General features: G+C 37.2%; 1 protein-coding gene across 1 annotated transcript; it reads left to right on the top strand.

Moving 5' to 3' along the window:
• The first annotated feature begins 69 nt into the window (after positions 1-69).
• Positions 70-23,860, top strand: LOC117229406 (sodium/potassium-transporting ATPase subunit beta-2). Its single transcript, XM_033485834.2, has 5 exons — positions 70-1,053; positions 6,893-7,153; positions 9,815-9,996; positions 12,936-13,209; positions 17,079-23,860. Exons 1-5 carry the CDS (start codon positions 927-929, stop codon positions 17,180-17,182), a joined length of 948 nt encoding a protein of 315 aa, XP_033341725.1. The 5' UTR covers positions 70-926; the 3' UTR covers positions 17,183-23,860.
• The last annotated feature ends 3,049 nt before the right edge of the window (positions 23,861-26,909 follow it).

Consider the following 26,909-nt stretch of genomic DNA (forward strand, 5'->3'; position numbering starts at 1 on the left):
TCGCGCTAGAATGTGAAGAAGGAAGCTGCCTGTAAGGCTCTCCCACCGTTTAGTCATTCTGTCCCGGGATTCCGTGGCCGTCGGACGCGTTTTGAAATCCCTGGCCTATCTTTTCGTCGATCTGTCCTCCATTCATCCCTTTCCACGGCGGCGCTCGTTCGCCGTGCTCTTGTTTCTCATCCCTACCAGCTGTGGGGACACCGGGTTCACCGCGGCACACGACTATCACCCGAAGCGTGTTCAAAGGGTTCCGAAAGGGAAATAGGTGGGTGTCGTTCGGAGAGGACCGTTTTCTTCCGCATCTGTCGTGCGCGGTTCGAATAAACTTCGCCACGAGGAGGCGCCTTTCACGCAGCGGGGTCGATCGAATCCGCGAGAGAACGAGAGAACGCGAGAGAACGGGAGAACGAGGGAACGGGAGAAGATAAGAATAGGAGAGAGAGAGAGCCGGTCGTCGCTACCGGTAGTGCCACCTGGTCGCGATAAACGGGGGCCAACCAGTGTGGGGTGCGTATTGACGCGACTGCGCGGTTACGTTGACGCGGTAGGGTAGAAAAGGGTAGCGATTCCAGAACGGAGAGTGAGCGCCGCTGGAGCAACAGAGAGAAGGAGAAGAGAGGAGCACGAGAGAAGGAGGGGCGGCCTGAAAAGCTCGGGCCAGGCTGGCTTCGATCGCTCAATATTCATCCCTTGGCCGGACGAGTGCGCCCGAGAACAGCGGCTCCAGACGAGGGCACGAATCAACCCTTCCTTCCTTCTTTTGCGTCCTCGGCCGCGCCACTGTTCCTTCAGGAGACGGACAAGACCAACGGGAGGAACCGGAGGAACCTGAGAAAGGGACTCGCACGTCGAACGTTCGCGGTGTTACGCGAGAGAGCTTGCGACGCTCTCTCACTCATATTGCAGCTTGAGTTTCAACGATCGGAATGGAGGACAAGAAAGTCGAGCAGTATTACAGTCCGCCGCCGAAGCTTGGCAAATGGGAGGGTTTTAAGATCTTTTTATGGAATTCCGAGACGGGACAGTTCCTCGGGCGCACGGGAGCCAGCTGGGGTAAGTTTTTCGCTGTTCACTTCCTCGTCTACAGACTGAATCTAGTGAAATCCGATTACGATCAAATCGTACCCCCGTCTTCGTTTTGTCGCGGTACCTACCCGATAATCTTTTCGCAATTCAGTTCATTTGAATTCGTGGAAAATGCAGTTTCGCGTACGATGTAGGTTCGCGAGGAGGTCTCTGAAAAGGGAATCGCCGAAGGGGCGGCTGTGCTTTGTGACATCGGGATTCACTGCTATTGACATTTAATCGGAACTCCGTATCGTTACAGTGTCGCAATGTACGCGCGCAATGCAGCTCGCTAGCGATGCCATATACATGTAAAGATCTTCCGTGCTGCATTCTAATACGCGAAGGCGTTCTGGCTCCGGTTAAATCGATTTCTCATTTCTAACGTCGATACCACGGCAGAAGTAGAAGCTGTTTTTAGAGCCTCGTTTCGTTTTTGCCTTCGTAATGGCAAATCTCGTCCCACGAAATCACCTCCTGCGAAGGCGTACCGATTTTATCTTATAGAGGCGCGTTCAATTTTTTCCTGTTGTTCAGTTATTCTTTCTTGGTCGGGTAGCAGGCGTTCGACCGAGTGGAAAAGATACGTCGAAGTTTATCTGGAGTTACGCGTATCCTGTTCCGATACCGTTCCGCTGTTAACTTCTCTTTTTTTGAGCCGTTGCTACTCGATGATTCTCACTTCATTCTTCGAAAACAATATACCGAAGGGCGGCAACCTTCAAGATTTCCATTGCCCTATTTTTGTCTGTCGTGACGCGAGACTGCGAGTGGAGAAGAATTCGTCGGTGAAGCAGCTCTCCGGTCTTCCTTTCTGTACCCTAGTTTTTGTTTTTGTTTGTTCGGGAATCACCGAACACGTCGAAAGATAGGTAACAGGATAGTTTAACGCCAAAATAGGTCGGGTTGGGGTATCGAACGAGAGACTCGGCGGAAAAGCGGAACGAGTTGGAATAATTTGTCCCTTAAGTATATTCGGAACATCCATTTCCGCTTTCACGACTGAAAAATATACAATTACAGCGTGCTTGAGGGTTCACGGTTTCTGGTAATTAATGCGTCTCACTGCTCAGTGACATTTACGACATTAGCGAATTATCTGCGCTATCCTCTGTTATGTAACGCAATTGCGGTAAGATTCGACCGATGAAGATCTATTGTTGCGGTTCGCTTTATGAAATCAATTGTAGCCTGTGCGATAATTAGGGTTATACAATACCGTTATGTTATCTGTTGACCAACGATCGATCAACAATTCTCCAGCTTTCTTATCAGAGCACACGGGCTGTAATTGGGACGTGGACGTGCCGAGATTTTAGTAGTTCTTACTGAAATTTGTAAGGCTGATATTCGTACGAGTTCCAAAAATAATCAGAAATTATTTGGCTATCCGACCAATCGTGAATTTCTCAAATTTCTACTTTTTCGATGCTGCTAGTTTGCGAGTCTATAAATTAGCTAATCAATGTTACAGATTTTCGGTTGACTCGTAGAACAGTTTGCTCTGGAATATTAACACTGTATACACACTTGTGTATTTTTAATAGTTTAGCAATATTTGCTTGCAAATTCGAATTGCCTAATCCTTTTGTGAATACAAGCACGATCTGTAATAAAATTGTTGCACAGATCACCGGATCGTACCTTTACTTTTATTTTCATAATTACGTGGATAATCGTAGTTTCCTAGGCGTTGCCAATTAACGTTCGCCACGCGTATTTGAATAAAGAGAACAAGCCATTGCATTGAATCCCGTCCTGTAATCGGACAGAATAAACGTCGTTCGAACATTTGTTCTATTACTGGTCGCTTATCGAAAAGGAAGACGAAGGTTTCGAGAATCTTTTTGTAAACTAATTGACATTCACGAGCATCAGAGTATCTGGAAACGACGACAAAGGAGTTCATTTGATCTCTAGTTATCGCGTTAACACGCTTAAAACAGCTTATGCGTTCGCCCGTGCAAGCTGCATTCCTTATACGTTCTGATGTTTTTCCCCTCTTTCTCCCCGAGGGTTGATCGATTTTCGCCAAAATCAATAGAATACAACGGTCATGCCATTTTACTGAAATAGCCTGTTCTGATTTCAAACGGTTCGCTTGTTTGTGATTTGATTCTCCGTCGAACTCTATCTCTCGTTCATTGTCTCTCTATCTATCGTTCACACGAACGTCGCTTAGCCGAAACTAATAACGAATATCTCGGGACAGTCGCCCGAAATTTTGTTCGGAGCATACAATTTTATTGCGTGACCGAGCAGCCATTTTTGTTCTTAAAAAAAGTAACACGCTTGTTTTCCGCGAGCCTCTCGAATCGTTCGCTAGTTATTATTACCGACTCGATTTCCGTAACTCCCGTATTTCATTAGTCGCTTAGAATAGCTTGTCTTAAATCGTGAACGAGATTCTTTAAGGTTCCCTACTGAAATATTCACTCGCGGTCTATTTATAAATGTATTGATCCGAAACAAGTTGGCTCATCAGATACATAAATAAGAGAGAATTCTTGATTGTTGCGTTCTAAGGAAACTCGTAACTGCGTACCTTTGTGGTTCAGGAAGGGTGAACAGTTTCGCATCGAGTGCTACTGGCGAAAGCATTTCCTCGCGACTAGTAGTCGCAATCGAAATAAGGGAGACTTCGAGACACCGTTCTCTGCAGAAGGAGCTTCGGTTATCGTCGATATGATATCGTCTCGAAACGCTTTGTCCGATCGGCGAATTCGGTTTTACTTTCATTGAAATGCGATACGTTGCTGCGGTTGCTATAGAAACGTAACATTTTCACGGTTTTTTCGAGATATCGATCACTCGGCACGCGAAACGCGACGGCGCCACAAACTTAGAAGCCAACCGCGGTTCTTTCGTGAAGTAGGTCGTTGATATTGTTGCGTCTACACTCGATTCTTTGTGCAGGAAATGATACCCTTTGTGACACCCGTCGTCGCCATTTTTAGCTTGAAAACTAGCAGATCGCGCCGCCATTCGAACAAGATTTCCTCTTGAAATGATTCCGGCGTTGTCGAATTGAATCGCAACGAAAGTTCTAACCAGAGACTCCGTTTTAGGGTCATCAAAATTATGTAGCGTTGTCTTATCTGCAGCAATTGATTTCAAAACTAGAATTACTTATAATGAATATGACGACGACAACGCGTTGGAATATTTAAAACATTTCTTCATTTATAAACATTCCTTCATTTCACTTGAACTGGTTTGGAAGAGGAAGCGGTTAAATAGTTACGTAAGTTTTTCGACGGTACAATGCGTTCTATATACGAAATTGAATTTGATTTTTACATTCTGAAGACTTGTTAATAAAGTTCTTTAGTGTTGCGATTTGTTTATTTTTATAAAAACAGGAAAATAATAGAAATTTATTAATTAGATCGTTTAGTTTGGCTAATCTTTGCGCGTTGTCAAATACTGTAAATGAAAAACCTGTTCAATAGAATACTATTAGATCAAATGTTTGCACTAATTGAATTTTACGAGGTTACCAAAAATACGTAACGAATACTTAATATTAAAGAAAACATTGTGCTTTTGTTATTCAAAATTAATCTACGAGAGTAAAATGGAATGGTAAAACAAATATTATAAAATTACAGTCTTCGTGGTTAATCCCGTTAGTAATCCTTAATGGTAGCAAATAATATTTCAATGAATAAGACAAAGGACAAAATACAGTGCCATCGAACCGTAGTGACACCCATTTGAGGCACATTCACTTAGCCCTCGACTTTTACGAATCTGTGTCGAAAGTCATAAACTACGATTTTCAAACTCGCTTTTTATTAGTGTACAATAATTTCGTCGAAGCTTAGAAAAGTTTTCTTTGCATTGCATCTTGCGCTTTTAAATTTGTCTTAAATCGACGATGTTCGCTATTTGCGAATGAATTACAAAAACGAGGTAGGAAATGTATGTGTGTACAAAGTAGGCATACTTATTTCACTGTGCGATTGAAATTTCTCGGAAACAAAATTAAGAAATACAAAATGGAGATAAGATTCGTCTGGGAGAAAATTGTCTAACTAGCGGACAATCGGAAGAAATCTCATATTCTACAAGTCCTCCTGGAACGGGGGTAAGACTTTTGTAGGGTTGGTTGGTTTAGACGAAGAGATACGTAATCCAACGGCGCGGATATTTGTCTAATGTAGCGAGCCTCACACACAGGGATCAATAACCTACTCTGCTTTTCTCGTAGTAGCAGCAGGTCGTAGCGTCAACATACTCCCCACATACTTCAACGCCATTTCATTTTTTTTTCTTGTCCCGTTAGTCTTTCTATAGAAATATTAGAGAATTCGATATTAGAAATGTATATCGTTTCCATAAACAAAGTTGTTCCTGCTTTTTTCATTCGGTTTATCGATTTTACGTCACGGATAAGCAAGTAATGGCAAGAATAAGAAAATAAACAATATTATCAAACCTTTTCACGCGGCCGTTGAATAATTTATTTGTATTCTCGAAAGTTATGGCACCTTGTAAAGATCTGTTCTTGGGAAATAAGGGCACGTCCAGAAATAGCATTTGAAATTAATGAAGGATTCTTATAGAGAGAAAATCGAATTTAACTTTGACGTTAAAAGATCTCTGTGTTACAAGCGACTTAAAAGTGGCAAATACTTTATGCGATTTAGAACGTTCATTGAAATTCAACGAAGCTAACGTATATAACCTTCAACAATTGTGCCCATCGTAACGCGCAAGGATTAATCCCTTCTGTCATGCACTTTATCTATCTTGTCTTCGAAACACTGAAACTGTCGGATGACATAGGACGGATGCCCTACATTATTATTTAGCAATTACCAAAAATAGTAATCGCTGGCACGCATTTAAATTGGTTTAACGAGAAAACTCCTTACAGCATGTGTTCGTGGTACATGATCATCAACGATTCTTATAACACACGCGTGGCTACGCTTACTCAATACCAATTCAGGCCAATTAGACCTTGAATCATAATTGCTACCATGTCTAGACTTTGGTTGCAACGCGTGTCCGCGAAGGAATTATTGCGACAATACAATTCTTTTAACAGCAACCGGTTAAACTATATTCGACGCGCTCGCTTATCGTTTGCAAGAGTATCAGACGTTTCCTTGGGGCCACGAATTACCTGTTCAACACTAGAGCTACCATATTAGCAACAATGGTTTTTCTTTTATATTTACTGATTTTATAAAAACGTTACCACGATTAGATAAAGTTCTTTATTAAAAAAAAATCCAATCTTGTCATTTTTATGAAACAATATACATTAATCGTGTTTAGGATTCGGTAAGTCTTGCGTTAAAACAGCAGCGGAACTATTATTTGGAAGTGAAATATTATTTCACCTTACATATCGACTGTACATAAATTATGAATGGAGAGTTACGTGACCTCGTTTCCAAAATTTCTTAATTAAATCCCGCTTGTCTTTCATACATTTTATGAAGAACTATTTAAACGTTTTCCACCTCCGGTTGCATCTATGTTATTAACGATTGAAATCATTTCGAAAAACAAAAAATATAAATGTGTATCAACCCGACCCCGAGTATAAACGTTATTCTTTAATAATCTAGTTTCTGCCAATTAATTTCAATGGTCACCTAGTTCATATTGAGGTCTACCTTCTACCTTTACCTCGAAAAGTATCTTTACAAATATGTTGAAAACAATTGATAAATTCAAATTATGAATAATACTAATCGTATTCGGTTATATTTTTCTTTTCGATGTCCGAAAATATTGTGTGTATATTGTTCCCTTTCATGTATGTTTCGTGTTCCCAAATATCATTAATACCGTTCTGTTTCTATTGCAGGGAAAATTTTGTTATTCTACGTCATTTTCTATGCCGTACTTGTTGGTTTCTTCGCTGCTATGTTGACCGTTTTCTATCAAACGTTAGACCCGAACGAACCGAAATGGCAACTGGATAATTCTTTAATTGGAAGCAACCCTGGACTCGGTTTCAGGCCTATGCCTCCTGCGAGCAACGTCGAGAGTACCTTAGTTTGGTACAAAGCCACCGACGAAGGTAACTTCTTGCACTGGACCAGGGAATTGGACAAGTTCCTCGAAGGTAATTCACATTAGCTCGTATTATCCGATATCGCAGTGTTCCGAATAAATGTATTTGATGGTATGTTTTGGCCAAGGATATAGTCTTTCTATAGGAATTATAGTTTAGAATCATAGAAACGTTCAAAAAGTGATACTTTTCAAAGATGGTATCCATGGTAATCGTATGCACAATTATCAATCCTTTGTACTCCGAAATGTCACTAAATATAATCTGAAACAACGTTTACATTACTAAATTTTTTTGCACTCAATGAATTTTGCTAAAATTTTAAAAAGTTTTAGTTTAGAATATTTGAGATTAAAAAGTTCAAGTTTGAAAAGGTTTTAATTTTAAGAAGAAACTCGTATACAATGAAATTCGTGTCGAGTGCAAATGATTAATATGTGTAAAATCCGATAATTACATGTGTTTGAGAACGATGAAAGTGTAACTAGCTATTTGATAATAAAAGATTAGCGTAACGATATTTTGATAGTTTTTAAAGAGAAAAAGTTTATTATTTCATAATAGTACAAAACTTGAAACTTCGTTAATAATTGAACACATTTTTTAATCATTTTGCGTATTGGTTAATTAATTAATTCACGTTCCACGCGGAAAGCTTAGAATAACATACTATGTTTATTTCACTGCAAACGTAGATCCTGCAATGGGTTTATGTATTAACAAATTAACACGTAACAGTGACAAAAAAAAATCCAATTAGATAGCGTCAATTCGGTACAATAATTAGTAAGTTGTTATCTTCTTCTAAACACTGGTGCGAAACAAGAAAGAAATCTAGGTCGTTAATATAAACGACCAAGGTAGTGTTATACGTTTAATTGATGGAGCAATGTTTTCGTTCATTTTTTAATTCAGTGATGCTAAAATAGATGTATTATGTCACACTTTCAAAATATAATTTACACAACAATATAAGTAATGCAGAATATGGTAAATTGATCAGAAGATGTTCAGCACTTCGCCATCTAATCCTGTGGTTAATGTTAGTTTAAGGCTTCCATAGTCTTCATTACGTACGATGTTAGTTCTTGTTCATCTATAAGAAAATCAGTTACTCCATTCTCTTGTACGAAATTAGATAAATTAATAATTCGCATTTATTTATTATGATCTGGATGTATTTTTGTTTGAATTTTATTATTTAAATAATTAAATTGAGAAAGTTATACGGTAATTTATTTAAAAAAATCATTGCCATCTAGAATTTGTGAAGTAGGATTCTTTTTATATGTGTAGACTTTGAATTATTCAAATAAATATATTAGAACGCTAATATCAATCGGTAAGCACGAAAATCTTCTTTATTTAAATTAAGCAGTTACGTCAGGGGAGTGTTAAATCTGGTCAAGGTGAGATCAATCTTAGGATCAGTCTTTTAAGATGTCTTTTTGCTTGTAGTTTTTCATAATGATACCTTCATCCTGTCGATTACTTGAAAACTTTCGTTTCCTTGCACTTAATCTAAGTACTTTTCATGTCCAATTCAAATCTGAAATAATCATTTGAATCTATGCTGATCGAAACAATTACGTGTAAACAAGTGTAGCAATGCAGCAAGTGAATTACATTTGGAGCATCATGAGATATTATAAGGTGATTATTTATTTACGAATGAAAAGTATTCGTACGTTAGATACATACCTCGTGTCTGCGCACGTGTGTGTCATATGCTATTTAAATGGCATGACAAACATGGCTATGCTCTAAGAAATTCTGATCATTGTTGTAATTTAATCTGTTTCGAAGTTTTCAAGGTAAAAAAGCTAAAAAAAATGTACGAAAATTTTCAGGCACTGCTGAAGCTCGAATAAAACACTATTTTTTTGCAATTATTGAAATGATGAAAATACTTAAATAAATAAACTTTTTTGGATACCTATTATATTAAAGACCATATGGAAGTACGAACGCAGCCTTGTTATTTTTATGAGACCGTGCAAATTGGCCAGTTGAAGTGTTCGGTATTTTTAGTATTAGTTTGATGAGTGAAAGGTCGCAGCAATGTCGTATCACGATATCTTTAGCGTTCATAAAAAATGAAACGATTGAATCAATGAAAATGTCGATAACATATTTTCGAAAATAAAAATTAGAGCATTTGGCGCAAATGAAAAATTTGAAATGTATGTATATGTTCTTTGGAGTAAGACAATATTTAAAACAATCGAATAAGACAATCATTTGAAACAATTAAATAAGACAATCATTTAAAAAATAATAGATTACTAGAAGTACCTCTTATTACTTTTATTTTCCAAACAACATGAAAATTATGTTTATTTTGTACATAATTCAAATACATTTTCATTTCAGATACTCGACTCCGATAAAATAAATAATTTTCCACAAGATGTTGAACTAAATTAATTATTTTAAAGACGGTTCATATCTCAAAAAGTTCGCCAGAGAAATGTCCACGTTTAGGAACACTTCCATGTTGATGGAAGTGGAGAATATTTGAGAATTTAACCTTACACTTTAATCTTTAACCTTTAGACTTTGACCTTGGATAAATAAACTGATACACGACTATTTCAAATAGCATGTAATCAAACATATTGAGACGATCATAAAGATTATTTTTTAAAGAATTTAATTGTATAATGTCAAAGCGAGTCGATTATCTAAAGAATGAATTTCGGATTTCTTTAGAATACCATAAATCTCCCACCTTTACAAATGGCACTAAAAGGAGGATGGTTTGCGATTATATGAAGCCACCAGCGCCCGGCAGAGTTTGCGATGTAGACATGACATCGTGGGGACAGTGCACGAAGGAAAACAAATACGGCTATAACAAATCTGCTCCTTGCATTTTCTTGAAGCTTAACAAGGTACGTTTCTCCTTATCAAATTAATCTCTACCTATCGATGCTCTTTTATGTTCGGTTCAACAGGTACTCTTAATACAGGATCACCTAATATTTTTAGAAAATTAGGTCATTACATAATTTCTGTCATACTTTTTATTAATAGACTGCGGATGCAAAATACGAATTGTTTGCATCGATTGCAAGAAATAAAAACTAAGTAAAAGCTTCTTTCTATCTCGAATAAGTTCAATCAATTAGAATTAACACGTTGACATTTTTAAATTACTAATTTATATTTCAACTACTCAATCTTGCTATAAATGCATCAAATCCGCAGTATGTATTCCATGGTATTAGTATTCCCAACGTTTCATAATTGTGGTTAAATTGAGTCGAGCAGAACTTTTGGAACTAGATGGAGATAACATTATTAATTAAACAAATATCTTTGCAAAGTTCCCTGTAATTAAAATTTTATCCCAAAATTATCTAAATTGCAAAATCTAAGATATTAACAATTTAGGGTTTATATTTATTCTACTGCAATATGAAATTATTACCAATAGACTACGGATCAGAAATTTTAAAATAAATATTTTCTTTTTGTAATTTTTCTGTTGTTATGTTAAATTTTATTGTTGCATAAATCTCGCGTTTACAGCAGGTGCTGTGAAATGCAAAAAGTCTCGGTAGAATTCGTATCTTATTTTGATTTTTTGTAACTTTCCATAAAGACAAGAGAAATGTTTGTATTTTACTTTTTATAAAATAGCCCATGCAATTAAAAGTTTCCACAAATATCCAATGCGTTTATCAGAAATGCATAAAGTGTAGATTTATTGATATTAAGTAATAAAATCACTTTACCAATTTGAAGATAATTTACGATGCAATTAAATTACTAATGTCACATATTTTGGCTAACGTATAAAGATCCACAATCTATTCATGAGTCAGTTAAATACTAAAAATAATTTATATTACTATCCCTTCACCTATTATTTACTAGTGAATTAAATATACCCAGGAAATTTACATTTTACTATACATATACAAATGAATTCCATACCTTGTATAGATATTAGCACAAGCATATGCAGACTAAAACTTCACATTAATTTTCGGTTATAGTTCCTTGAACAGTGCAAAAATTGTCATTAATTTCGTGTTTTGAAATTTATAGACTTACCAGGCCATTAAAGAAGTAAATACTATTGTTGGATTGTACAGAAAATTCACGCCCTTTCCTACACAATGTTATTGTTAATTGTTTTGATATAACAAATTTACCTTTATTTACAATGTTTTACTTGTAAGTAACAGGTAAAATCTCAACATTAGACTCCAGACTTTTCCGCAAAATATAAACTTTGTGCTTCAATTGTGCAAAACAGGAATTATATAGCAATGTATTTCTCCTTTTAATATAGTTTCAAGGAACTGAAAATAATGTAACAACCATCTGAAATTTTTTTTATATTTCATTGTTTTGTATGTTTCTGCCATATAAATGCATACAATCCGTGGTCTATTCATCATTGAAGAAGTTTGAAACTTGCTAAATATTAAAGAATACAAATTAAAGATCATTCTTTGTAAAACTATGAAGAACTTTCGCATTCTGGAAAACTTTTCGTAACACTTTTTTTGGATATTTTAAACATGGACAGAGGAGGGAAGTCTAACGAATAAAGTATAGTATACCGTAGCGCTCATAAGACAATGAATTTTAATTTCAGTTATAGGCATATTGTATAACTGTTACTAATTTATTTAGTTTATTTCGCTTCGAAATCTACAGATGCACGTTTCACTTTCTTAATCTCAAACATAAGGTTGCGAAACTTAAGCAGGACACAGTTGTTTTTATGTTTCTGATCTTGAACGATGGACATTATTAGTTTACGACAGTCTATCTAAGGAAAAGTACTTTACGACTTCGTTTCTTATTTTAGTATACAAATATTCAAATCTGTATCAGCGTGCCTTTGGTTGATTCAAATTCACTTACCGGACTAAATTACGGAACTTGTTACTTCACGAAAGTAACAAGTTGTAAGACTGCGTAACCAAAAGAAGACATTTGCTGAACAACTAGAAACTGTTTGGAAGGAAGCATGCTATACATTTTTAATATTGGCCTTTGTTCTGATCTACTAAAAAGTGGCGGACTACGAAAGACAACTAAAAAAAATGATAGTTTTTGTTTTGCTATACCGGCAATAAAATTACTGATATACCAGCCGAAATTAATTTAAACAATGATATATAAATCAATTTTGGAACAGTTAGAAGACATTTGCAACATTTTCGATTAAAAATGCAAAGGCCACAATAGAATCTAACACTGAACACACAAAAAATCGATAAATGAAACTTGCATTTGTAAGGCTTATAAACATTGGACAAGACAGGACTAGCGAAAAATATTATTCTCGGACGAATCGAAGTTCAATCCTTTTTCTTCCGAAGGATTGCGAGGTATAAGACGTCGTTTTGGAAAAAATTTGCGATCATGATACATTTTACCAATTTCGTTCTTTCTTGTTCGTCGTCTTAATCTTTTGTCCGCTACTGTACTAGCCTCCTTAGATAAATTGCCCTAATTAACATTTCCGAGCATCCAAAAAATTAAACTTTGAATTAATAAAATCATTTTTTTAAAAAATGGAAACAAATAAATGGAATTACATTTGGAACTCTACGAAGTATATAGAATATAGAATAGAATATTCCAGCTTTCCTTACATGGTAAAATGCAAGCGATGATCCAAATAGTTTAAAATATCCTGAAAAGTGGCGAATTAGAAGACAAGACATTGTAAATAAGGAGGGCAGTGTAAGTGTAAGGCTGTCGCGATGCGTCCGAACGTGCCGCCATTGTTGTTGCGTTCCGTTCTAATCTTAAGTTGGACGGTCATCAAAAAGTTAGCGGCGGATGTTGTTAATTTTAATTTCAGATTTTCGCCTGGGAGCCAGAATATTATGACGACACGAAAAACCTGCCAGACACTATGCCATCCGATCTTCAGGAGCACATCAAACATGAGGAACTTGCGAACAGGTTGGATACCGTTTGGATATCGTGTGCTGGCGAAAATCCAGCTGATGTTGAGAACATGGGAGCAATTCAATACTTTCCACGTCGTGGCTTCCCTGGCTATTACTTCCCCTTCAAGAATACCCCCGGATATTTGAGCCCTCTCGTAGCTGTTTTCTTCGAGAGACCTAAATGTAAGAAAACTTTTTTTATTAGGCATACAACGAACCTTCGCCGCTCTCCCCATTCTTTGGACGGAATTGTTTGCATAGACGGAGAAATTAATGTTTACTCTAATCTATTATATCTTCTTAATTTGACTAGGATCTGCAAAGTGTAAGAATATTGACGAGGTAGGGTAGTGGTAGCTACACATTTATCGAATAAGACCTATTAAATTTTTTTATTTAGAAAGGTACTGCAATTGGTTATCCCATAGTAACCGGCTCCGCTACCCTAATTAATGTCTTACAACTTAACTTTTCAATTTCAATTTGATTAAGTCAAATATTTTAATCGTACGAAGTTTTTGAGTTCGTGGACGTGGCAGGCGAAGTGTTAACGTGGACCAGAATGATCTTTTCAATGATTAACCGTCCGCTGTCACACTGGGTCAAAATATCACAAATTTCTGTTTGAAAAAGTGACATTGTCACGTGAATTAATTCAATATACTTGGAAGTGAGATATCGAGTTCTAATAAAGGAAGCGATGTTTTAGAATGTTCAAATCGTATTCTCAAATTTTTGGGACACAATCGTATTGTTAGTTTTTGAGTGACAGTATGATACGTATACGTTTCGCATAGGAAGTGTGCCAAACAGTTTCCAGTGAATGGATATCTCCAGCATCACAGTAGAACCTCATTTATCCAGTAGCGCAATATCAGAATTCTTCATTATCCAAATACGTTTCTAGGGCAACTCATATGCAAAACGATTTACTGTGCGAATCAATAAAAATGAACATTGTTCTATTATCCAACCATTCGTGTCACTTCACTTAGTTTGGATAATCGAAGTATCATTTTAAATGAGAAAGTAATGTTTATCATACCATACTCACACATTATAGTTTATACATTAGTTCTATTATATATTTACAGATAGTTTGTTCTTTTGTTTGTTTTGTTCATTTATCGCTTTAAAATATTTTCCACTAAATCTTATATTATACTTTGAGAAAAGCAATAACTATTAAAAAATTGTGTTTGAGGATGTTTTATTAAACAGTTCGCTTCAAGGGATTAAATAACGATCGTTCTAACGAAAATATGCATATTTCGAAATGCTAAAATTATAATTTAAATCATTTTCATTATTACTCACATGTATATCGTCGCAATCATATATTGATTTCAGCTTAATTGACACCTGCATAAATAGATTCAATTTGCAATTAAAAGAAAATAATTTACTAAAAATTACGAGGATGCAACTTGAAAAGGTAACTTCAACTTTTTTAATCAAGTGCTATTAATTAGTATGATAGTGTAATACATTTGTTACGATAGCACTTTAATGTATCATTTTACTTCGTAAGTCGGTTTACACATATTGCTCTGAGTTTGTTTTAATTCAATTATCTTAACGTTGCCAAAGTGGGACACGTCGACTCTTATTTGCTGTTAGTATGTGTTATAGAACTCACAGAAATTATTTTATTAATTTATGTTACCAATTGAAAATTTTCTCTCAAAGTTTGCAGTGAAAAATTTTATTGTATATGTCGTTTGTATATATTAATTTCAGGGAAATCATGCAATTTCTGATCGATATACAACACAAAACTAGTCAAAACTCTACAATGCTGAAATATAAATATAATTCGGCATGTATTGTATCGATTATGTATTTTCATGCGTACAATTTTCTCTTAAAAGTTTCATTCTCTATAAAAAAAAGCAGTAAAAGTGACCTAATTTTTGGTATATTTTTAAGCAAATCCTTACTTCGAAAATCTTACACAGAAATATTTTGTGGTCAGAAGAGGTAGAAATTATATTTTGAAATTTTTGTCTACACTTAATAGTTTCAGAGATATATTCGATAGAATAGACTTCTGAACTCTAACTTTGGAGGCTTCTTCACCCTTTCAACATAGACGTTGGCCGATAAAAGGATGATATGTGTCAAACATTTTTACGGGTTCTATATCATACTAAAATCACGTCCAAATCGCTGTGTAACACGTTGGCAATGTAACTTGTCAGTATAATTCTCATATTTGACTATACATTAGGCAGATTCCTATTTATTATTAGCCACTTATTTCATTATACTTATTCGCTATCAAATTGCTTTCTCCCTTATTTTCTACCTTTCATAACACGTTATTGAAATCAAGTACATTGCATCACAATGACTAACAAACATCTATAATTTAGGACTTACGTTAATTTGATAGTCATAGTTTTTTCATCAGCATTATACGCTTCTGTACCAATGATCGTTACAGGGACTTATTATATTGGAGGATTAGTGCAGTATGGCACAATCATTAGAACGAACCAAAATTTGACGGGAAAGGGAAAGAGGAGGGAGAAATCTGAGTACAAAATTTCGGGTCTTTATTAGCTTCCGATATTAACCCTTAACTAACACGATGATTTCCACGAAAATAACTGGCATATTGGGGTCACGGTAGACCCCAAATAGAAAGTGCAAAAAGATGGCTTAATCCAAATCTAGATAAACCATTTTCTGTACTTTATTCTTAGCCAGTATACAAATTTTGCATTAAAAATTAATCGTTTTATTGATCATATTCATATTTTTGCACTCCAAATAAATCCTTTTAAGGATCATATTTATTTTTCAGCCTTTTAGTTAAATCAACCTTTTTGCAGGTCTTTATTTTTTGCAAATAAAGTTAACTTTTTCACATATCAAAATTGAACTGATGTACAGTACATTCTTCCTAATTGACGCTCAGCTTGGAAACAAAAATGGACAATTTCGACAAAATCGAGCCTTACGGCTCGGTTGTATAGTTACCGATTGTTAACAACTATAAAAACGAGCCGCAAGGCTCGTATAATCGTATCTCTTCTTCCCAAATTGTCCATTTTTGTTTCCAAGCTGAGCGCCAATTAGGGAGAATTTGCTGTACTTATAAAATACTAATACTTAAATACTCTTATACAATAATACAATTCATATTTCACTACAAATTATTTACAAAATTTATTTATAAAATATCATTCAACTTTTCAACTTAATATGAATTTTATTAGAAATAATAATGACTATCATTTACCACAAATATTTCTTCCTGTGTGGTTTAATTATTTTGAACACCCAGAACTCAATCAGAACTAACCCAGAGCTAGCTCAGAATTATGATTTAACTCTTTGAACCACGATTTTTTCATAACTATGTTACTTTCAGCCTTAAATTTTGTTAGCAGGAGAACCAAATCTTCTTTGATTTAGAAGAAGTGAGTAACATTCATATTTAATAGATTATGTACGAATTCACGAATCTGACTCGTTACAGTGCTAGGGGTTAACGTTTTCTAAGGTTTTGATGTCGTTACTGCAGTAAAGAAGATATTTTTACCTTAAAAGTAAAAGTAGGGGGCTACCTTAACAAACATTTTCCTCCAATTTTCATCACATTTTTAATATTATGATTTTAATATTCGAGCACGATATGGCACGGACTTAGCACAATTCTATACAGCTATTGTAATCATTCAATTCTAAAAGAGGGGTGCTGACTTCCAGGAGGTTCGGATGTGTGATATCGTGCTACATCGATCGTATCCGGTGCAGTCATGAAAATCGACTACGCAAGGGGATGCATACGCAGGATGTCCCACACAGCGGCGTAGGGCATCTACCGCGCGAACATTACAATTCTAAACTAGGATCAGACAGAGGCTCTGTATCGAGTCGCCATCGTAATTCAGAATTACAATGTTCACGCTGTAGACGCTGCAGGATACACTGCGCATGCGTCGCCTTGCGTAGTTGATTTTCATGACAGCACTGGTCGTGTCTCGATAACGGATCGAGTACGATTGCGAGATGAGACTCTCACGTGAAACGAAACCTTTCAGATGGTGTGCTGATCAACATCGAGTGCAAGGCCTGGGCAAAGAACATCGTCCACGACAGATTCGACAGGCGCGGCTCCGTGCACTTCGAGCTAATGGTGGATTAAGCGCAGCACTTGCCACCTTTTGCAAGACCACTACCAACTGCGTCCAAGAAATATGTAGGAGGGAAGGAGAATAAGACAAATTTCTTTTTTAATCAATCTCGCTGGCGGATCGTGACCACTCCTTCTTTCCTCCGGTTATCTCTGCCGACGATACCGCCCTAGCCGCGTTTCTTCTCGTCGTACTTACCGTAGATCCGTCAGGCGCTCATACTCATAATATTCACCCATTCTCATCGTCGAACTGATTCTCTTCATTGTGATCTTTAACTCGTCGTTAAAACTCATCGTCGCGCTTCTTACTACCATTTAAAAAAAAAAAAGGAAAATCGTTGTTCGTGTTCATTTCTCTCTCACGAAGGCACATGCGACACACAAACGGACCACACGTAAACACACGGGCGCGCGCGCACACAGAAACAGCGGACACACTTACTTACTTAACACACACATGCGTACACAAAAAGATACACACAGTGATAGACAGACACACGTACCCACACACACACACACATACACACACACACACACACATGCAGATAAGGAGTTCTCTTATCGATCGACGCTTCCACGGCAAATGGTTTATCACAGAACGGTAGAGCGGATCCGTGTAAAATTGGCTATACACAAGCTGTAGACACTGGATAACACACGTACGGCATACGCGAGCGTATGTGTCGGGATGCACAAAAAAACACAGTTCAGCGGAAAAATTCTGCACAAAACGAGTGGCGGTATCTCTTCTTTCTATCGGGGGGCGAAGGGGAGTGGTCGTACTGTCAGGATCTAAGTATCGTTCGGGGTATCCGTTGGAGCGCGTAAGAGTTTATCCTTACTGTTTTGCCCCTTTCACGAGTCTTACGCTTTTCGTGTAACGAGTATCGTTTTCGTCTATCGTTCGGTTCTGTTCCGTTCGGTTCCGTTCCGTTGCGTTACGTTACGTTACGTTACGCTACGTTACGTTACGTTACGTTACGTACAATTATACCGTTACGATACGTCGCGTTCTAAATTTAGATTCTCCGAATTTCGGTCTCGTCGCAGACATTGGGGCGCGTGCGACGTTCTGATTTTCCGTTTGACGTTCGTTTTCTCGAACTCGTTGGTACTCGCCTAGCTGACGAGAACCGCTAACGTGTAGGGTACACCGAGGATAATTGATACTCTTAGTTCGTGCCACGTAGACGTATTAAACGAAACAAATGAAAAATAAATTAGTGTCTTTACGCCCGTCGGTACGGTGCACCCGGCACGGTGGAACTTTTGATTTCGAATTCTACGAAGAAGCTCTCGGTCGCGGCTCTCGGCGAATCTAGATCGGAAGTTCTGCCGTTTCGGGCTGGGGGACGTGATCAACGCCCGAAGAATCGAAATTCCGACGCGTTTGTGAACGAGTGTCGAGTGGGGGGGGGGGGGGGGTGAAGAGTGGACGGCAATTGTCGCCAAAACGAGAGGGGACCTGCGATCCAGTTGAGAATTGGTTTCGATGCGATTCGGCAGATTCAGTGGATTCGTGCGGTGGAACTTTTGATTGGAAATCCCGCATACACTCTTCCTTGATTCGTTTTGTAACACGCTGCAGTCTTTGTTCGAGCCGTTGGAACGAATGACGTCGGGATCGGTACGGTTTCTTCAATGATTGCATAGGGAATTAGTTTCCGTTGATCCGTGAACAGGGAACGGTCCATCTCGGATTTGAATTTGAAGTTCCGCCAGTGCGGGGATAGACTTCTATAGTCGTTCAGCATTTGGTGGGCGTAACTAATACATGGTGGTAACCTAGAGCGAAGCGATAGATCGCGAATTGATTTATTTCGTGTAGTGCGGACAGTATTGTTAAACGTGAAATTCTAAATCGTATGTCAATGTGCTGGTCAGTCTTTGTCGTCGAACGATCAAAAGACAACACGAGGCAACGTTTCTATTTCGAATCCGTGTTCTATCCTTGTTTTCTCGCAAACAAATTGCTCAACACTGTGAACGCGGAGAATTTTCGAATTGACGGATTTTATCGGGTTCAGTGAAACCATTGATACGTATTGTTACCGCCACTAGCGCCAGCGAGCGCGGGGACAGGCTCGCGTGCGTGCGCGAGAACACCAAATTAATAGCAATTACAAATAATCGTGGGGAATACCGAAGTTTGGTTGGATTTCGATTTGTCGAGAAGCAGCGCGCAGACTGCACGGGAAAAGATTAATCAGCCTAGTGATAAAACATACGATACCGTATGGAATATGTATTTATGATTATATTGTACCGCATGATAATATCTAGTGCTAGTCCACGCAATCGTATAGTCGATAGGTTGTATCATACAGTCTGGAGATCAGAGGAATCGTATTCTATATTATATCAGTCGGTGGTTTTCTAATTCTGATCAAACTTCTTTCTCATTTAGTTCCACGATTCGAGATAAGTTCGAGCGAATTCACCTATCTTTGAATTCGACACATGTGAATTTGAACGTCATGCCATCGATGTTAATACAAGATTCGAAAGCTTCCTTATAGTTCTGTGAGGCGTTAAGAAACGCGTCGATAGCCGCCACCTGATTCTTTCTTTCTTCACGACGACCACTTGTGTGTCCACGCGATCGAAAACAGACAAAAAGAAACGAAAAACAAAACGGTTCAAATATAGAATATTCGCTCCCTGATCTCCCGTCTTTGTGGCTTGTATTTTAGAAAACAAAACTGGTTGTCCCGAGAGCTTGTTCGTTTTTCGAAAGACAGCGTTTACGCGGTGGTCGTCGCCCCTTTGCATATCTGGATCCTTGGCACGTGGTCTCTACTCGTTGGAGCACAACACCTCGAAGGGGGCTACGTCACGAATTCGATACTAACCAACTAACCGAAATACCGAGGAATCGTCTCCTCTTTAATTGTTGTCCAGAATTACGCTTATACGTTCACTACCGAAATCATACTGCCAAATATGTTCACTACCAAATATAATCTGTTACCTGTTACACACATGTACGATGTTTGTCCTTTGAATATTTTATTGGAAACTTTAGTATTCGTTGCACTCTATGTTGTTTTACCTTCGTATATTGTACGCTACGAAATAGACATGGAAATACGGCTGAGCGGCTCTCTCGCACCGTCAATCTTCCTTTGGAATCGCTGTTCGAAGCAATCGATCCTGATAGTATGAACGGCGTAAGGCCGGTGCACGGGCGTCCAAAGAGATCGAGCGAGATTTTCGGGTGAGAGCGTTTGAACGAAAGAAAAAAATGACCATTCCGCTTCCGGCTGACACAGTTAAGTGGACGAAACGATAGTACAAAAGATCGTGAGCGATTCGAACGGGCGGCGACTTCGACTGTGAGCGCTGCCGGAAGAAATCAATAATTTCATTGCTACTTATTAATTGTTGTATCGAGCGATCGTTATTATGATTTTCTTGGGTCCTCGCCCGGAGCCACGTTGAAATAAGAAAAAAAAAACTTAACATAGATTATTCGTCAATGATACTATTAACTTTTAAGAACAAAAAAAAAGTAAGGAAGAAAGAAAGAAAGAAAGAACGATGAGGGAGAGAATGAAAGAAGAGAACGAAGCGCGTCGAAAAAATGTGAAGAGACAGAAGAGGAATAAGACGTTGACGACGATAAAGATGAACGCGGATGATAATGATGAATCATACGGCGGTATAATGTTCTATTAGGGATTATTACACGTGTATAGAGCACCGATCGAGACCGACCATATATAATATTCGTCATTGTGAATGAGTTGTTTCTAAATAACATGTATCGTTGAAACGAGATCACGCTTCGCGCGAGCGTCGACAAAAGGAAGAGAGCGTCGATAGAGAAAGACAAGGGAAGACAGTTTGTTGTTGAATGGGGAATAACTAGTCATCGAATCAGACTCAGTATTGTATAGGGTAACCATGCTTGAAGTTTCTTCGGTCGCCGCGTAGAGCGTTCGGCTTTTCGAGATCGGCCGGGCGAAATCAAAAGAAACGATACTAAAAGCTGGTAAACACTACGTATCCGTTGTCCGAACTGGTCCAAGTACTCAGTCGAACCACTCCGCTATCCCGCAAGCTACTTTCATTTTCCAGACGCTATCTGGGACGTGTTTCCTGTGTGATAATTGTTGACTCAATTAGCGCTTTAAGTATGAACGTGAGACGAGTGCGTATGAGCGTTAGATGAAAAATTTTGTTGAACAGAAAAGTATCTCAGAACTGTATGCTGTAAAATATATTTAAAAGATATATGAGATTATACGTACAGTACATGTAAGGCATCGACGATGTACATATATGTATACGTGTGGTATACATTGTATTGTACATACATATATGTGTGCGCCTATATGCATATGTATATATACGTAGCCGATGCAACGAATATATGTATTATCGTGATTAATTACGATATTATAAATACAGTAAGATATTACTACCAAAGATAGAGTTTCTCAGTAATCGATAATTATTAGTCAAGTATCGACAGAACCCGCGATAACGTACGAAAGGTGAACGCTAACCACGGAGACACGATTACGAAAATATTGTTCTAATTAAAACAGTTAATCTTAGTAAGTATGATTAAGTGGGATTCGTATATTGTAACGTACACGGGGCGCGATCGAAAGTATGACGCAGACTATTACGACGCGACACCTTTTGTAAAAGTATATCGAAACTGTGGAACGCGGAACGTTGCCCAGTCGAGATTCAGTATTCGATAGAATCGATTTACAAAATCGTAGTTTACATGGCTGACGTTCGACGAGCAACATTACGATGCTTATTGCGTGTATATTCAATGCCTATGGAACCTTTACGAATTGCGTGGTTCAACGAAACGCGGCGACAAAACCTATTGACGAAGTTTCGTGTTATTAACGAAACGTTTGTCGAGATCATTATGTCCTCAGTGTTCTATGCGAAACATTTCATAGCTTTTCGATTATGGCACACTAGTTGATTTTTCGAATCGCTCAACAAAACATCTGAAAATGTTGCATAGACAACGTACACAATTACGATACGAATTGTAGCGTTGCTCGATTATTATCATCATCCACGTAGGCTAAGCCTCGGATGAAGACATTTTCGTCGACGGTCTGGATTTATTTTGAGAAAAGAAGTCGACTTCTGCCCGTTTGCAGCATAATTTCCACCGCACCCAGTATACGCATGCATACCCGTTATATAGTTATTCGTTGAATATCGCACGACACGCGTATGTATAAAATAATTAAGAGTTGTCCTGTATTATATACACGCGTTGGGAATCGCTCATTTCTGCCGCAGATTAATTTAATATCGATGCGGACAGTTCTACACGTGACAAATCCGGAAGGGAGAACCAAAAAAAAGAAAAAACGTTCTAGTATACACATTCTGAGAGGGGAACAGTCGACGAAACGAACAAATATAATATTTGATACACCGTACACGTGATCATGAAATGACACCAGACTTTTCTGACACGAGACATCAGATTATCGATCTTCGTAAACTCATCTGCAAGCCTGCATCTATACCTGACGCAAGTTAACAATTCACGACTACTTCTTAGTGTTTATTGAAATGATTAATTCTCAAGAGTACTCCTCCCAGTGCGAATCACCTACGTAGCCGAAAGAAGTCTATGATTGAAAGAAGCGCCACGTGACAAGAGGGAAAGAAAAGCAGCTGTTCTTCGTACCGTCGTTGCTTTATGCCTGACAAGAAGAGGATCATCGAAGAAAGTTAACCGAACTCAGACGCGTACTAAGGAGAAGTTGTTCCAAAGAGTGTAGCGAAGATGCGCGCCTTAGAAAACGAACCGTAATGCTGCTACCGTAATGTCATAAGACACATTGTCAGTCGTTTGCGTCGTGACGCAAGAATTCCAGCCTGTGTCGTTCGATCGCATTTTATCACGGATCATGACGACCTGAAATTTAGCGAATTAATATCAGCAAGGACTCGGACGTTCCAGGGCATTGCTGTTTTTGGGGTCTCCGTATGCCTACATTTGTTACCGAATAAAAAAAAAAGAGTTACCATGTATTTAAATCTGCTACGACGGCGTTATGTCGTTGGGCGTTAGATCTTGGAAATGTTATTGTTACCAACGTCGATCCATGGCAACATGTAACTGTCGAGAGGCCTGTCGATACATTGTGAGAACGTGATAATCCGGAGTTGACTACTGATCGATAGATTATGATTTGTCATCGCGGTCAGACCGAACGATCGTTAATTGAAACGCATAGTTTGTTGCTAGCTCGTTGCGACTAATTACCGGGAAGAACGATGCGAATCCGGATCGTGGGAACCTCGGAATTTATCGATACGATTGCAGAAACAGACGAGTGATGGTTATATTGTTTCTGTTTCACACCAGATCTTGGCAATAATTACATAAACAGACGCTTGTCGGTTTAGAGCGTCAAAAGTCAAGCGTTACGCGGAGAGAGAAAGATAATGTGGGTACTTTTAACGGCATCGCGTCCGAGACAATTGCCTTTTGAAGACTTTTAATATCGACAAGCTTTTGGTTCAGTTTCTTTGCGATGTCGCCCCTGATATCGAAGCTCAGACGTCGAATCGGCATCGAGATCTTTAATCATGGACACCTGGTAATGACTCAAGAGAAAATGGTATGGCTGTTGACATCATTATGCTTGAAATGTGTTATGAAAAATAAACAGAATGTACAAAAACTTCTTTCATTTGGTTTTTACTGGAGCCTGTTGCAAGGCGGAACAAAATACAGTAAATTCTCCCTAGAATGCCAAATTTTGACTCGAATTCCCGGAAGACAACACAAAATGGTCTGCCTGGGTGTGAGTCAGGTAAGTAAAACCGCGGAGCTGCATGGTTATGTCGAGGTTATTTTATTTTAATTTGTTATTATACCAATCGCAACGACCGTTGATGGTCAAGTTCTCCGTCGCATCGAGACATATAGCCTCCGAATTGCCTTCGAATCGAAGTATGTGTCCTCCGAATTGTCGTCGAATCGTAGCATGTCACCTCTGAATTTCTGTCGAACGTAAGCCCGAATAGCATAACTGCACTAATATTTTCTTTTGAACGACATATATATACCTTCTTTGACGTTACTTTTAATATTTTTTAAACGCTTTTTCTGTTATAATTACAATTTGTATAATGAAATAAAATAAGTTACTTACTATGTGTAATGAATAAATATGGTCTAAAGCACATATCGTGTTTGTCTCATTTTAATTGGAAGAATCTGACCGATATGTTAAGAAAAATTTCATGTATAAAAAATTAGAAATAAAAAAGTTAAGTCATCGTTTTTATTCTAGCATTACTATGTATTCATATTAATGTACGCTAGCATACTGGCCGCTGCCTCTTTTTGCCAACTGTCCCGAGTTTTGTTCTCTCTCTCTCTCTCTCTCTCTCTCTCTCTCTCTCTCTCTCTCCCTCTCTCTTACACACACACACATGCGCGCGCAGCTTGAAGAATCGCGTCTGAGTGTGTGCCAATTACCATTTTCAATCCTGAATTGCGGGCCTTCTAGGGAGAATTTACTGTAAATATTTCAAGCACGTAGTAGAACTTTTCCGAACTTTCAACATCAACACAATTTATTGTATAAATCAATAATAATAACTGTTCCATTACTCAAACATTTATGTAAAATTTCTTAGCTCGGATAATGGAGGTTTTCCTGTATTCGCAGCCTGATCGCGTATAAATAAATCAAAACATCGCGTAAAAGATTCACTTCTTTCGAAATAAGAAACAGTTGTGTGTACTATATTTTCAAAGAAATTTCATAATTAGGGGAGCAAGGGAGTCATCGGCTACGATAGTTGTTAATATGAGATAACCAAGGCTTTCTATTTCTGTACTAAATTATTTGAAATTGCAACAATAGTATTGAACACTTAATTTATACTTCATTTGTGTAAAAAAAAACTACACGTTGAGACAATTTGAGTTAGTCTATTATTAAAAGGGTCGGTTTTCTCCTCTGTAGAATCATTGTTCTTCTCTGTTACATACGACCAGAAAACATATTCATTCATATTCATTCAAACACATATATCAACACATATTTATTCAGGATTAATTATTGTACAAGACATTCATTATTCCATCTAAAAAGATCAAGGTGATCTTGACATCTTCGGAACGTCACAAAAAGCACAATCCTTATGAGATATGCCCCTCGACGCCATTTGAGATCTTCCTTTCTTATTAAAGCCAATACAAGTCTACTGACAATAATTGTACAATAGTTGCACCTACAAGTAACACACAATGTTCCAACTAAAAAATAGCGCCATATAATTCCTTATATGTGTTTGTTCCTGGGTGACTGACCCAAAAATTAATCAAACCTACTTATTAATCACTTAAAATCAATGATTTCTTGCGAATTTATTTTGAAGCATTGCTTTACAGCATTACTTTACCATACTATTGAAGTAACTAAACTAATTTTTGCTGGCTGTAAATAATGTTGTTATAGCGGTCTAGTATGTTCTCAAAAAGTGGTAAAATGAAACAAAAGAAATAAATTGTTTTTGTCTCAAATATTGTAAATTATTAGCAAGTATGTTAGTTGAATGTGAATAATTATTTGAGATCTTAAAATTGATATTCAGTGCGTCGCCTTATCATTCGCAACACTTCTCACAGATTTAAAGTGCACAAACTTGAGGGCGCAAGTAGTGTGATTGGGCTGTGGATTCGTCGCGGGATAAAGCCATTATCTGTTTTATCTAGGGATTAAAAGCTAAGAAAGTAAATTGTACTTCTTCAAGAAGTAAGTTTCCACAAATGAACATGATTAAATTGCATTAGGTCAAAAATAAGCGTCACACTTTATGCGACATTTGTAATAATAGGATCACTAGGATAAAAAAAAATTGTAATAAACCACTGAAAGATTAATTAAACACTGATTAGCTATAATATATTTTAAACTTTATACAAAGTAAAGTAATTAAACACTGATACCTGTTACATATTTTAAATTTTATACAAAGTAAAACAGGTCAGAAAAATATGCACAATACACACATTCGTTCTGATATTTAAAATAAAATCTCCCCCATTTGTAAGAATTAACTCGGTAATAAATTCGATGTAGTATTATTTAGAACTCTAGGAAGCTTCCAATTATTCGATTGTAAATTATAAGATGAAAAGATTTCTGGATGTGAGACTGAAACTTCAGTAATGGAATATAAAATTAAGTATTATTTATCGTTTGTACAGTGAACAGACTCCAACTCAAAACTATCGCAAGTCTAATGACCTTAATACTAAATTTCTTTGATTGAAGTTTTCTTTCTTATACATAAACCTAAAAAAGGATATAATTTATCGTACTACTGTCGCACAAACTTCGAAAGATCGATGTCTCCTATTCCTTAGTATGATACTCATTCTCACGGCTAATAGTATATTCAATTAAACGTTTTGCAGACAATAATTTTCACATTTCATTTTCAGTCATTTTTCAGTCATTTTTCAGTCATTAAAAGTTAAGAAACTAAAGACAAATGACTTTGATAATATTTGAGAGTAATAATTTCTTTATTGACAAAGGATTAATTTATTATTAATTTAAACTATAGATAACAAGAGAGATTGAACTTTTGAAAAATGTAATTATAAGAATATGCTTATTTTGAGATTTGATTTTGATCTCTAGAAAATCAATTGCATATTAACTGCATGATTAATTTAGAGTTTTGGTCTAAATGAATTTGAAATTAACGATGA

The sequence above is a fragment of the Megalopta genalis genome, chromosome 1, assembly GCF_051020955.1.
Source record: "Megalopta genalis isolate 19385.01 chromosome 1, iyMegGena1_principal, whole genome shotgun sequence".
NCBI classification, from domain to species: domain Eukaryota; kingdom Metazoa; phylum Arthropoda; class Insecta; order Hymenoptera; family Halictidae; genus Megalopta; species Megalopta genalis.

Bases quoted from the DNA above. Each gene is read 5' to 3' on its own strand.
- LOC117229406 (XM_033485834.2), top strand. From the start codon at position 927: ATGGAGGACAAGAAAGTCGAGCAGTATTACAGTCCGCCGCCGAAGCTT. The intron at 1,054-6,892 runs GTAAGTTTTTCG...TTTCTATTGCAG, and splicing joins GCGCACGGGAGCCAGCTGGG to GGAAAATTTTGTTATTCTAC. The intron at 9,997-12,935 runs GTACGTTTCTCC...TTTTAATTTCAG, and splicing joins TTTTCTTGAAGCTTAACAAG to ATTTTCGCCTGGGAGCCAGA.